We start from the raw sequence: 12,111 nt of genomic DNA on the forward strand, positions 1-12,111 counted from the left end.
GTGCTAGGTCAAAGCCGGGTTGACGCTTGCAGGGGTCTGTGATGAGGTGTTTGTTCTTTACCTCAGCTGACTGCCAACTCTGTTTCCAAGAGTCTGGAACAGAGAAGTTCAGTGTAGGCGTAGGAGACCAGATTGGATGACGAAACGTCTAGTGTTGGACAGGGTGGGCAAAGATATCCGCGTATATTGGCAGGTCCGGTCGAGCGTAGACGTGGGAAATGAACTTAGATGATGCTGCATCCTGACAAATATCTGGCGGGGCGATGTTGCTAAGAACTGGCAGCCATGGAACCGGGGTGGAACGGATGGTTCCAGAAATTATCCTCATGGAGGAATATAATTTGGAATCAACCAAGTGGACATGGGGGCTACAGAACCATACTGGGGCACAGTATTCTGCAGTAGAATAGCATAATGCCAGAGATGATGATCGTAGTGTGGAAGCGCTCGTGCCCCATGAGGAGCTGGCCAGTCTTGCAATGATGTTGTTCCTCGCGCCCACCTTTGCTGCAGTTTTTATGAGATGTTCGTGAAATGACAGAGTGCGATCGAGAGTAACGCCAAGATAGACTGGCTGGGCTTCATGCCGGATTCTCGTATCATCAACTTCTGTTTATGAGTAGGATCATACCATACTCATCTTTATCTTTCTGACTTAGCTCACTTAACATAATTCCTTCTAGCCCTGTCCAGGATGGGTCAGAGGAGGTGGGTTCATTGTTCTTAATAGCTGCATAGTATTCCATTGTGTATATATAACACAGCTTTCTCAGCCACTCATCTGTTGTTGGGCACCTGGGTTGCTTCCAGGTTTTAGCTATTACAAATTGTGCTGCTATGAACATAGGTGTACAAATATCTTTTTGATTGGGTGTTATGGAGTCCTTGGGGTATATCCCTAGGAGAGGAATTACTGGGTCATAAAGAAGGTCCATGTCTAGCCTTGTGAGAGTTCTCCAGACTGCTCTCCACAGAGATTGGACCAATTTACATTCCCACCAGCAGTGCAGAAGGGTTCCTCTGTCCCCACAGCCTCTCCAACATTTGTTGCTGCTTTCCTTTTTGATGTATGCCATTCTCACAAGGGTGAGGTGGTATCTCAATGTTGTCTTTATTTGCATTTCTTTGACAATCAGTGACCTGGAGCAATTTTTCATGTGTTTGTTAGCCTTTTGGATCTCTTCTACAGTGAATGTTCTGTTCATATCCTCGGCCCATTTTTGGATGGGGTCATTTGCTCTTTTGTTGCTAAGTTTGCTGAGCTCTTTGTATATTTTGGTGATTAGACTCTTGTCTGATGTATGGCATGTGAAGATCTCTTTTCAGCCACCAGGTTCCAGATACTAGCATGATGCCGACCAGACTTCCCTGGACAGACAACCCTACCAATGTGTCCTGGAGCTCCACTTCCCAAGAGCCCTGCCCCACTAGGGAAAGAAAGAGGCAGGCTGGGCGTATGGATCGACCTGTCAATGCCCATGTTCAGTGGGGAAGCAATTACAGAAACCAGACCTTCCACCTTCTGCATCCCACAATGACCTTGGGTCCATACTCCCAGAGGGATAAAGAATAGGAAAGCTATCAGGGGAGAGGATGGGATACGGAGTTCTGGTGGTGGGAACTGTGTAGAGTTGTACCCCTCTTATCCTGTGGTTTTGTCAATGTCTCCTCCCCCCCTTTTAAAAAATATTTATTCCCCTTGTTTTATTGTTGTAGTTATTATTGTTGTTGTCTGTGATGTCATCATTGTTGCATAGAATAGAGAGAAATGAAGAGAGGAGAGAAAGACAGGGAGGGGGAGAGAAAGACAGACAGCTGCAGACCTGCTTCACTGCCTGTGAAGCGACTCCCCTGCAGGTGGGGAGCTAGGGGCTCGAACTGGGATCCTTGTGCCAGTCCTTGCGCTTCGCACCACGTGTGCTTAACCCACTGGGCTACTGCCTGACTCCCCAATGTCTCCTTTTTATAAATAAAAAAAGAATAAAAAATAATTAAAAAAAAAAGAAAAAAAGGACACACAGATATTTACCCATAAACAATGGAACCCAGCGTGGACATTAAAAAGATGACAGGTCTCACCCATAGGAGGCACATAGAGGATTGAAGCAAACAAATTTTCAAAAAGAAAGAAGGGTTAGCAGCCTGTCTTAGACTCTGGAAATGAAAGTGGTGATCAGGAAGACAACAGAGGCAGGGAGGACAGCAGCTTGGGGGTGTGGGGACACACACACATGTGCGTGCGTATAAAGGTAGGAAACCGCACTCCTGAACTTGCGGTTTTGTAAACTGTTGTTAACAGTCCTGTCTCCTCCAAGGTCTGTGTTTGCTTTCCTCGGTACTGCCCTCCTGGGCATAAGACCTTCCCCTCCGTGAGTGAGCTGCCTTGCTCTGCCAGGAACCAGGCTTGGCTCTCACGATGCTTACTGTGTTTGTAGACCTTTCCTCTGTGCTTAGGTAGCTTTGGGGAAACAGCATTTCTTCTCTGTGTGGTTTGTGTCGCTTGTAACCTCAGGAGGGAGTCTCTGGTCCCCTTTGTCACCTGGGGCTGCATGGCTCTGCCTGATCTGGACAGGGCCAGTTCTGAGGGGCCTGCCCACAGTTCCCACTTCCTCATCTCTTTTCACTGGCCCTGCCTCAGCATGCTATGCTGTGCATTTCTGTGATGCCTGAAGCATTTCCCAGAATACGCTGGCCAAGGCTCAGCTGTATTTGCTTCAGGGATGACTTGGAGGAAACCTCCTTTCTGGGGGGATCCTGAGCCCCACCTGCCTGTCAGTGCATGGGGCCCTGCCATCTGTTGGAGCCCTGAGTTCCCTCCCAAAGCGGGTGACCCTGAGGCAGCTCTCACCTCGGGAATGGGATCCGAGAGGAGGCTGCAGAGCTTCTCGTGTGCGCTGTCCCTCACGCCGCACCACCGGGCCGAGTCGAAGTTCTGCCAGATGCGCCCTAAGCAGATGGCCACCCACTGGCGCAGGAGAGGGTGTGGGTCACTGAGCTGCTCCAGGCAGATGGCAATCAGGTTGCCCTGGAGGCAGGCTTCCTGGAAGAGGCAGATAGTGCTTGCTTGGTGCACCCCTGTCTGCCCGGCCAGCACACTGGGCTGGAGTGAGGGACCAACGTCTGTCCTGAAATGCCCTGCTCTTCTCTGGAATCCCCTGGGTGCTGTGTTCCTGGGGTTTCAGAACCAGGGTCCCTCGGTCCCTCTGATCCCTGATTATGGGAGCTGGGGGTCTGGAGGCCGCAGCCATGACTCACCTGGCCTGTGTTGTAGCTGTTGACAATCACGGCGAGGATGAATGCAGTCATCGTCCTGTGCTCAGCCTGGAACACAAAGTCACAGTGTCACTACCCTCTAGTACATCCATGTCCCATCAGTACCTCTATGGTGAGGCTAATGAGGAATAACTGACAAGGCCACATGGTCACGGGGTCCGAGGCTACTGCAAGGAATAACTTTGGCGGGGGGGGGGGGGGGGGAACACACACTGTTCTGTAGAGCTTCCAACAGAGAGTACTTTGAAGAATGTAGGTCTCTAGGACACCTCCACATGTCTTCCTGTCACTCTCAAGTCCCCTGCCCAGGTCTGACCCCAGACCCTCACTGAGCATTAGTGAATGGACACAGCAGTCTAACTACATCACCCTTTCTTCCCAAATGCCCTTCTACTGGACAGACAGACAGACAGATGGACATTCACTGACTGGGAAATAGGCTTAGTGCTTCCAACTTTAACCTCCAGCCTCCCCGGATTACCCTGAATGCCCCTGAATCAGTGATTGCAGGGCCTCCTTTTCCAGCCAGTGATTATACAGGTCTATACATTTGCTATTCGCCTTGCTTAGTGCTGCTTCCTACTACCTGCTCAGTTTCTTCTGGAAATGTGGCCTTTCCAGTTCAATTTGTGTGTATGTGTGTGGCGGTGATCATGGAAGGGTTTTTACCCTAGTCTTCTTCAGGGTTACTTCTGCTGGGTAAACAATCCCAGGGGGGAGGGGTGGCCTGGGAGGTGGCATAGTGGATAAAGCATTGGACTCTCAAGCAGGAGGTCCTGAGTTCAATCTCTGGCAGCACATGTACCACAGTGATGTCTTCTTTCTCTCCTATCTTTCTCATAAATAAATAAATTCTTTAAAAAAAAAGAATCCCAGGGAGGCAGGCGGTGGTGCACCTGGTTAAGCACACATTACAATGCACAAGGACCCAGGTGCAAGTCGACCTGCAGGGGGAAAGCTTCATGAGTGATGAAGTAGCGATGCAGGTGTCTCTCTGTATCTCTCCATCTCTGTCTCCCTTTCTCTTCTCAATCTCTCTGTCCCTATCCAATAATAAATAAATAAATAATTTTTAAAAATAAAGAATCCCAGCGGTCAGGCAGTGGTGCATCCTGTAGAGTCCATATGTTACCTGAATTTAAGCTCCCAGTCTACACCTCCAGGGGGAGGTGGGAAGCTTCACAAGCTGTGGAGGAGCTTTGTCTTTTCCTCTCTAAGTCTCTCACTCTCTATCAAAAAGAAACCCAAAAGTGAAAAATGGCTGCTGGGAATGGCAGTACTGGGCAGGCATGGAGTCACAGTGGTGACCCTGGTGACAAACAAAACAAAGAGCATCAGCAACAACACTAAAGTTAAAAAAAAAAAATCCTAGGGTTCTGGTGGGTTCTCTCTGTCCCTTGAAGGCCTCTCCATGGCTCTTTGCCACTTGTCATTGCTGGGGAAGTGGTAGTTCTGTGTGTGACTGTCTCTTGTCTCTTTGCCAATGGTCTGCATTTTCGTTCTGCTTACTTTTTGTCTTTGATATATTGTACTATCATTAAATTGAGTGTGTGTGTGTGTGTGTGTGTGTGTGTGTGTGTGTGTTTGTTTTAGACAGAGGCAGAGAGAGTGAAAGAGCCCACAGCAATGAAGCAGCCTTCAATGCAGTGAAGGCTGGGCAGGAATCTGTGTTGCGCACATGGCAAAACAGAGCACTGTCTAGGTGAGCTGTTCTTCTGGTCCTTATTGCATGAACTTTTATAATACCTGGTTCTGGAGATGGAACTCAGGGTGTCACATGTGTGCTCTATCTAGTATGGAGCTACCTCCTACTCCCAATTAAACCAAACCGCAGAGACAGTGACATGGAGAGCAGGGCTGTGTGTAAGCACAGGCAAGGACAGCTCCCTGTGGCTCTGCAGTTGCCACATGGTGCTGGGGACAGAACCAGGACCTCACGTGTGGGAGGCAGGTGCTCTGCTGTTGAGCCACTTAACCTGCCCTGTGTGGGCTTGCTCTACTTAACTTTCTCAGGACCTGGTGAATTTGCAGGTGCTTCCTACCTGGAGATTCTTTTCTTTTCTTTTTTTAAAAAATGTTTGTGTACTGGATAGAGACAATCAGAAATTAAAAGGGAAGGGGGTGACAGAGAAACACCTGCAGCCCTGCTTCACCACTCGCACAGCTTTCCCCCTACAGGTGGGGACCAGGGACTTGAACCTGGGTCCTTGCACTTTGTAACATGTGCACTCAACCAGGTGCGCCACTATCTGGCCCCACCTGGAGATTCTTATCTATCAGGTACACACAGTGCTGCTCCCTCACCTTAAGAGACACAGAGGCCTCCATGTGGCCTGGGAGTCTCTCTTCCACATGCCCTATTCACCTGGGATGCTTGTGCACCAGACCTCTGATAGGCTGCAGCGCTCAGACAGGACAGTCTGCCCTCAAAATCTTTCCTCCTCCAGCCCACCTACTTACTTACAGACTACTTAAGTTATCTTGGAAGGTAAGAAAAAGATATAAAGGACAGAACATCATTTCCTTATGACAGGCATAAAAGTACTTGTCAAGAAACAATACACTGTGGCTTATCTTTTGTGTCTGTTCAAAACAAACACAACCTTGAGTTAGTCACTTGGGACTCATTTATCTGGACTCTGGATGTCTCTGATAATTTGAGTAGTTTCCGCTGTCTCGCTTGCACACCGGTCACTCGAGCACAAGCACATGGCTCCATGTGAGGGTAGGAGCAGGTGCATAGCGGGGATAGGTGTGTGGGAGGGTGCTCTGGTATGTGTGTCCCTACAGAAAGACCCTGCCTTTGTTCTTCTAGGACAAGGGCTTTTCAGAGATCCTGCTCATTCACTGGATGTGGCCTCATCCACAGGGGTTATGAAGGGCAGACTCAGCTGGGAGCATCTCCAGGTCCTTATCCTGCAAAGGGAGGTCACTAAATGGCTGCTGGGGCTCCACTACTCAGCCACAGGAGCCACGGTTACTAGATCTAAGAGCTCTCTCCCCACATCCTCCTTTGGTTTGTGGCATTTGGAGGTTTCCTTCCCTCTTCCATCCTCTCTTCCTCTTTTCTGTCCTTCCTCCCATCCTTCCTTGGCTATTTCCCAAGTCTGAGTGTGTTGTGTGTAGCAGACATAAACCTCCTGCATGCCAGCGTGTTCCCCATTTGCCTCTTTTCTCTGGTTTGAGTTTTGTTCACATTCACCCTGAAAGGCAGGGAGAGATTCTACTGCACCCACAGAAAGTATAAACTTTCACTGCTTGTAAAGATGCTTAACTATTATATTTCAGTGAGAACACATCAATACTTTTTACCTTTTACACAATACCTCTGCTTTCAATTTTTTCTGGTGCTGGTCTTTTTAAAATCATCGTGTAGTTTAGAAAGCCAGCTAGAGGATGGAAGTTCACACGAAAGTCCTCTCATCTGACCAAAGCCAGCAGGGCAGTAGACAAGCTGTCATGCTTAATGAGGTGATCTGTTAAGACTGATAATTAGAATGTCTATTTTGGTCTTCTTAATATGTGAAAAGCCAGAGGAAGTGAACACAGACATTAACTACGACATGTTTACTGGGCTGGAAAGATGGCCCCTTGGGTAGGGTACAGGTTTTGCCATGAGTGTGGTGCGTGTTAAGCCACAGCACCACAGGTGAGGTACCATGGTGTCGAGGGGAGTTCACTTCGATCATATTGCTCTTCCTCTCTCTACCTTATTACCATTCCTCCTCTTTATTTTTTATCAGAGCACACTGATCAGCTCTGCCTTATGTGGTGCTAGGGGTTGAACCCAAGACTTTGGGGCCTCAGGCACAAGTCTCCGTATAGCCATTATGCTATCTACCCTGCCCTCTGCCTTACTACCTGGATGAAAAAGTGAACGGTTTGAGACCATGACTCCACAAAATAAACAAATTAAAAAAAAAATACATGCAACAAGTACTATATAAGCTATTGTGGCTGACTAAATTTTCGGTGACTAAATACATTAAAGTACATTTCAAATGTAAACTTGCCAAAAAAAAGAATCTCATGGCTCTTTCGCTTCCAAGACATATTAGCATCTTGTTATGTTCCAGAAGCTTCTCTCGGCACATGACTGTGGACCCTAAAGAAAGGGTGCTGTCATATGCCTGGGAAATAGGTAGAGCAAACCTGCCTGCAGGCACATGCCTGGCTGCAATTCATGCTGGGGCCACAGGGCAACAACGGCAGACATAACACACGATCAGGAGAGCTTGCCTAGAATCCGGATGCAGCCTCTTACCAGAAGTCCACCCCCAGGCCCTTCCTTGGCTGAGAGGTAGCCGGTCCCCACGAGGCGCCCCCCTGAGGGCACCGTCCTCATGTGGCCTGTGTACTTAGAGCACTGCAGATATCCAGCCTGACCCCAGGGAAATGCGCTCAGAACTTACTGGCATGTAGGGGTCTGCCAAGACGGAGAGGAAGTACTTGTGGCCATTGTCCTTCACCAGGTCAGCTTGGCAGGACTGGGGAGAAACACAGGGAGACAGTGAGTGTGGGAAGCACTCAGTTTTACAGGCTTCAAAATGCAAGTGTGAATGGTAAGTGGTGAATGATGGCTGTGGAAAGGCAGCAAGAGGCCAAGGGCCCTCAGAGCAGCACCTGCCGAGGGCTCTGTCTCACTTTGCCAGCTGCTCCCCATTAAGCTACCTGCTGACACACTGAGGCCAGACAAGAAATGCAGGGGAGAGGGCCAGGCATGAATATGCGTGAGCTCTTCCCAATCACAGACCAAACCAATGGAGACTTGCCCTGAAGTCTGCCCACTGCTCTAGTCTTCTGGCACAGGTTTCAGGGAGAGGGAGGGAAGCGACAGAGGAAAGCAGAGAGAAGGGTCCTAGTGGCTGTGCTCTGGGGAGGATGTGCTGAGGCCAGGTCTCCTCAGCACAGACCGTGCCATTTGGGGAGAGAGGGACATGCAGAGGCTACCAGACCACTGGCCTCTGCTTGGTACCAGTGAGGTCAGGACAGACCTGAGCAGGGTCACTGATGGACACTGAGACCTCACAGAGGGCTCAGGAAAGGACACAGGCTGGGGAGGTCAGTGTCACACAGAATAGCCTGAGCTCCTGGAGGCCGTCAGGGATATCCACATGCATAGGGATAAGACTGCGTTAGGATGTCTCACACCCAGGTTATTCTTTTAATAGAGATACTGAGAGGGAAGGGGGAGAGGGGGAGAGAGAAAGACACCTGCAGCTCTGTTTCACTGCTTGTGATGCTTCTTCCCTGCAGGTGGGGGCTAGGGGCTTAAATCTTGGTCCTTGTGCATTGCTACATGTGTTCTACTGGGTGCACCGCCATCCTGGCCCCACACTGGATTTAAATCAGATTTTAATGAGTGTGGGGCCAGAAGCTAGGACAGCTGAAATGAAAGACCCCAGAGTTCCTCTTTAGCCCCCAAGTGCTTTCCCTACACTTTGAGGCCACTGAGCATACTGAACCCTCCCAGGAGGGGAAAGACACTTCCGTTCTTCCATCATTGCTGTAAATCTTCAGAAAACATCATAGCTCTCCTCACAGCAGATGCTCTTGAGCTGAAAAGGACTGAAGCTCAAGGACTCACATTGCCAGGAAGCCCATGTGCAGATGGGGCAGCTGTCACATCTTTACTCACTTTCTGGTTTATGTTCTCAACTTTGTAAACGTTTGAAGGTTCAAAAGTCAAGACCTGGCAGTGAGGAGTGGTGGGAGGCACTCTGTGCTGAGGGTGACCATTGGTTTGTGCCTTGCTCCTCAGGAAAGGGGGTCCCACTCCTCACTGCTGTGCCTCACTTGTTGCTGTGGAAGACCTGAGGTGTCCTGCATGGGGCCTCTCCTCACGTGCACACAGCCCCATAGAGGACGCAACCCTACTCATTCAGTGGCTGCTACGGACACTGCACATTTGAGTTGACCTAAACACTTAAGAAACGTCTCCGTAAGCCACTTCGTTTGGGTGCAGTGAAGGTGGGGATTCCTAGAGGTGACACTGCCAGGTCAGAGGACAGACGTGCAGGTCATTTATTTATTTTTTAAATATTTATTTATTTATTCCCTTTTGTTGTCCTTGTTTTATTGTTGTAGTTATTATTGTTGTTGCTACTGATGTCTTGTTGTTGGATAGGACAGAGAGAAATGGAGAGAGGAGGGAAGACGGGGAAGGGGGAAGAGAAAGATACACACCTGCAGACCTGCTTCACTGCCTGTGAAGCGACTCCCCTGCAGGTGGGGAACCGGGGCTCAAACCGGGATCCTTACACCAGTCCTTGCACTTTGTACCACCTGTGCTTAACCCGCTGCACTACCGCCCGACTCCCAGGTCATTTATTTTTTAAGTACCTTAAATATTTTATCTGGGGCCCGGTGGTGGCACACCTAGTTGATTGTACATGTTACAATGTGCAAGGACCTTGGTTTAAGCCTGTGGTCTCCCCCTGTAGGGGAAAAACTTTACAAGTGGTAAAGCAATGCTGCAGTTGTCCTTCTCCCTCCTATCTCCTCCTTCCCTCTCGATTTCTGCCTGTCTCTATCCAATAAATAAATAATTAAAAAATTAATTTTATTTATTTGACAGAGACAGAGAAGTCAAGAGGGAAGGAGGAGAGAGAGAGAGAGAGAGAGGAGACCTGTAGCCCTGCTTCACCACTTGCAAAGCATCCCCCCCCGCAGGTGGGGACTGGAGGCTTGAACGTAGGTCAATGAGAATGGTAATGTGTTTTCAGCTAGGCTCACCACAATGGTCATTTTGACGGTTGCATCATCTGTACTTGTCTGCAGAGCATGCTGGGAAAGTTCTGCCTTCCTGAGAAGGAGAACTGGAATGTGGGGGGGGGGGGGGAGCGGGGAGGCAACTCACTGAGCAGCATCTTCCTGTAAACAGACTCTCATGTGTTTGAGGCTGGCTCTATTTGTCCTCTGTCTGTTGGTGTTTTTCATGATTTCAAGACTTTTTGTAATATTAGGAGGACTGGTTGTTGATCTCTAATGTGTTGGTATGCTTCTAATTCTGCTTCTAAAACACCTTCTGTTTCATTGGTTTAATCCCCCCTGCTTAACACTGTAGTCTATTTACATAACCACTGTTAACTAAGCACCGCACTGCCTGCAGGGCACTGGTTTAATCCCCACTGGTTCATGATGTCTTTTTGCTCCGCCCCCTCTCGTAGTACTGATTTGCACCAGTCTCTTTTCGCTCCACCCTCTCTAAGTCACATCCTGTTTCTACCCTACTTGGCGAGTCTATATATAAGGACAGGATTGTGATTCTAGATAGTTTAGATGGCTTAGATTGCGCTGCGTTCCACATGAATAAAGAGATACTGCTTCCCAGCTCGGCCATGAGTCCCTGGTCGTCTGTCTCTCGCCCGCAAAGCTAGCCCGGCACTAATGGATTTAAAAAATTAAAAAAAAAATTTATTTATTTATTTATTTATTTTCCCTTTTGTTGCCCTAGTTGTTTAACATTGTTGTGGTTATTACTGTTGTTGTTATTAACGTCATTGTTGTTGGATAGAACAGAGAGAAATGGAGAGAGGAGGGGAAGATAGAGAGGGGGAGAGAAAGACAGACACCTGCAGACCTGCTTCACTGCCTATGAAGCGCCTGTGCAGGTGGGGAGCCGGGGGCTCCAACCAGGATCCTTGCACTTTGCAACACGCGTGCTTAACCCACTGCACTACTGCTCGACTCCTGATCTCTAGTGGATTTTTAAATGTTCCTGGTCCATTCTTGTTTGTTTGAAAACTGCCATTTGCCCAGGCACTTAAAATTCTGCTATGCAATCAAGTAAATTTTCAAAGACTTTGAGACTTTTATCTTAAAAAGGTTAAAAAGGACTTCTTCACGACAAGGTTAAAATGTAGTTTGCTGGGCTTTTTCTTTTCTGGTTATAACTGAGGTTTCACTGCTTTGGGTCAACTTTTTTCATATAGAAAGACAGACAATGACAGACAGAAAGATACCACCGCTTCCCTGGGGGCTGGGCTCAAACCTGGATCATAGCAAACGCATTATTCAAGTGAGATGTCTTGTTTTCTTCTTGTGCTTTCACTGATACTGAGTAAGAGGTCCCTTTATTTAAATTTTCCCTGAGATTTCTTTTCTTTATTTATTTTAGCTTTATTGAAGACCTCTCTTTAAAGAGGATTCTCGGGCCAGGTAGCAGCTCATTTTGTAGATAGAGAACACAGGTTACAGCGAGCAAGGGTCTGGTTTAAGTCCTTGGTTCCCACCTGTGTGTGTGTGAGAAGATTCATGAGTGGTGGGGCTGTGCTGCAAGTGTCTCTCCTCACATAACTCCAATCAAAGGAAAAAGAAAGGCCACTGGGAGCAGTGGTAGAGTCACACAGACACTGAGTCCTAGACACTGATAACCTTGTTAGCAAAATACAGTAAAAGAAAGCTGATTCTGAATTAAGATACGCAGCCAGGCCCAGACTGCTTCTACTTAGCCCTGCCATCTGTCCTGTCCCTCACATAGCACTGCACTCCCTTTTTTTTTTAAAATTAAAAAAAAAATTATTTATTTTCCCTTTTGTAGTCCTTGTTGTTTTTATTGTTGTTGTAGTTATTGTTGTTGTTATTGATATTGTCGTTGTTAGATAGGACAGAGAGAAATGGAAAGAGGAGGGGAAGACAGAGAGCAGGGGAGAAAGATAGACACCTGCAGACCTGCTTCACCACCTGTGAAGTGACCCCCTGCAGGTGGGGAGCCGGGGGCTCGAACCAGGATTCTTATGCTGGTCCCTGTGCTTTGCACCATGTGTGCTTAACCCACTGCGCTACTGCCCGACTCCCATGCACTCCCTTTTATTACCAAGGTTTCAGAGTTCATTT

At 48.2% G+C, this 12,111-nt stretch overlaps 1 protein-coding gene across 3 annotated transcripts in view; it reads right to left on the reverse strand.

Annotated features, from left to right (window-relative positions):
• Nucleotides 1–12,111, reverse strand: part of RPTOR (regulatory associated protein of MTOR complex 1) — a 352,764-nt gene that overhangs the window by 49,326 nt on the left and 291,327 nt on the right. For all 3 annotated transcript variants that reach the window (XM_060171822.1, XM_060171821.1, XM_060171823.1), the window contains exons 14-16: nucleotides 7,686–7,760; nucleotides 3,256–3,321; nucleotides 2,849–3,040 (exon numbers count right to left, since the gene is read on the reverse strand). In XM_060171822.1, the coding sequence (XP_060027805.1) occupies nucleotides 2,849–3,040; nucleotides 3,256–3,321; nucleotides 7,686–7,760 (333 nt within the window). The remainder of the gene's footprint in view (nucleotides 1–2,848; nucleotides 3,041–3,255; nucleotides 3,322–7,685; nucleotides 7,761–12,111) is intronic.

This window comes from Erinaceus europaeus, chromosome 14 (genome assembly GCF_950295315.1).
Source record: "Erinaceus europaeus chromosome 14, mEriEur2.1, whole genome shotgun sequence".
In the NCBI taxonomy this organism is placed as follows: Eukaryota; Metazoa; Chordata; class Mammalia; order Eulipotyphla; family Erinaceidae; genus Erinaceus; species Erinaceus europaeus.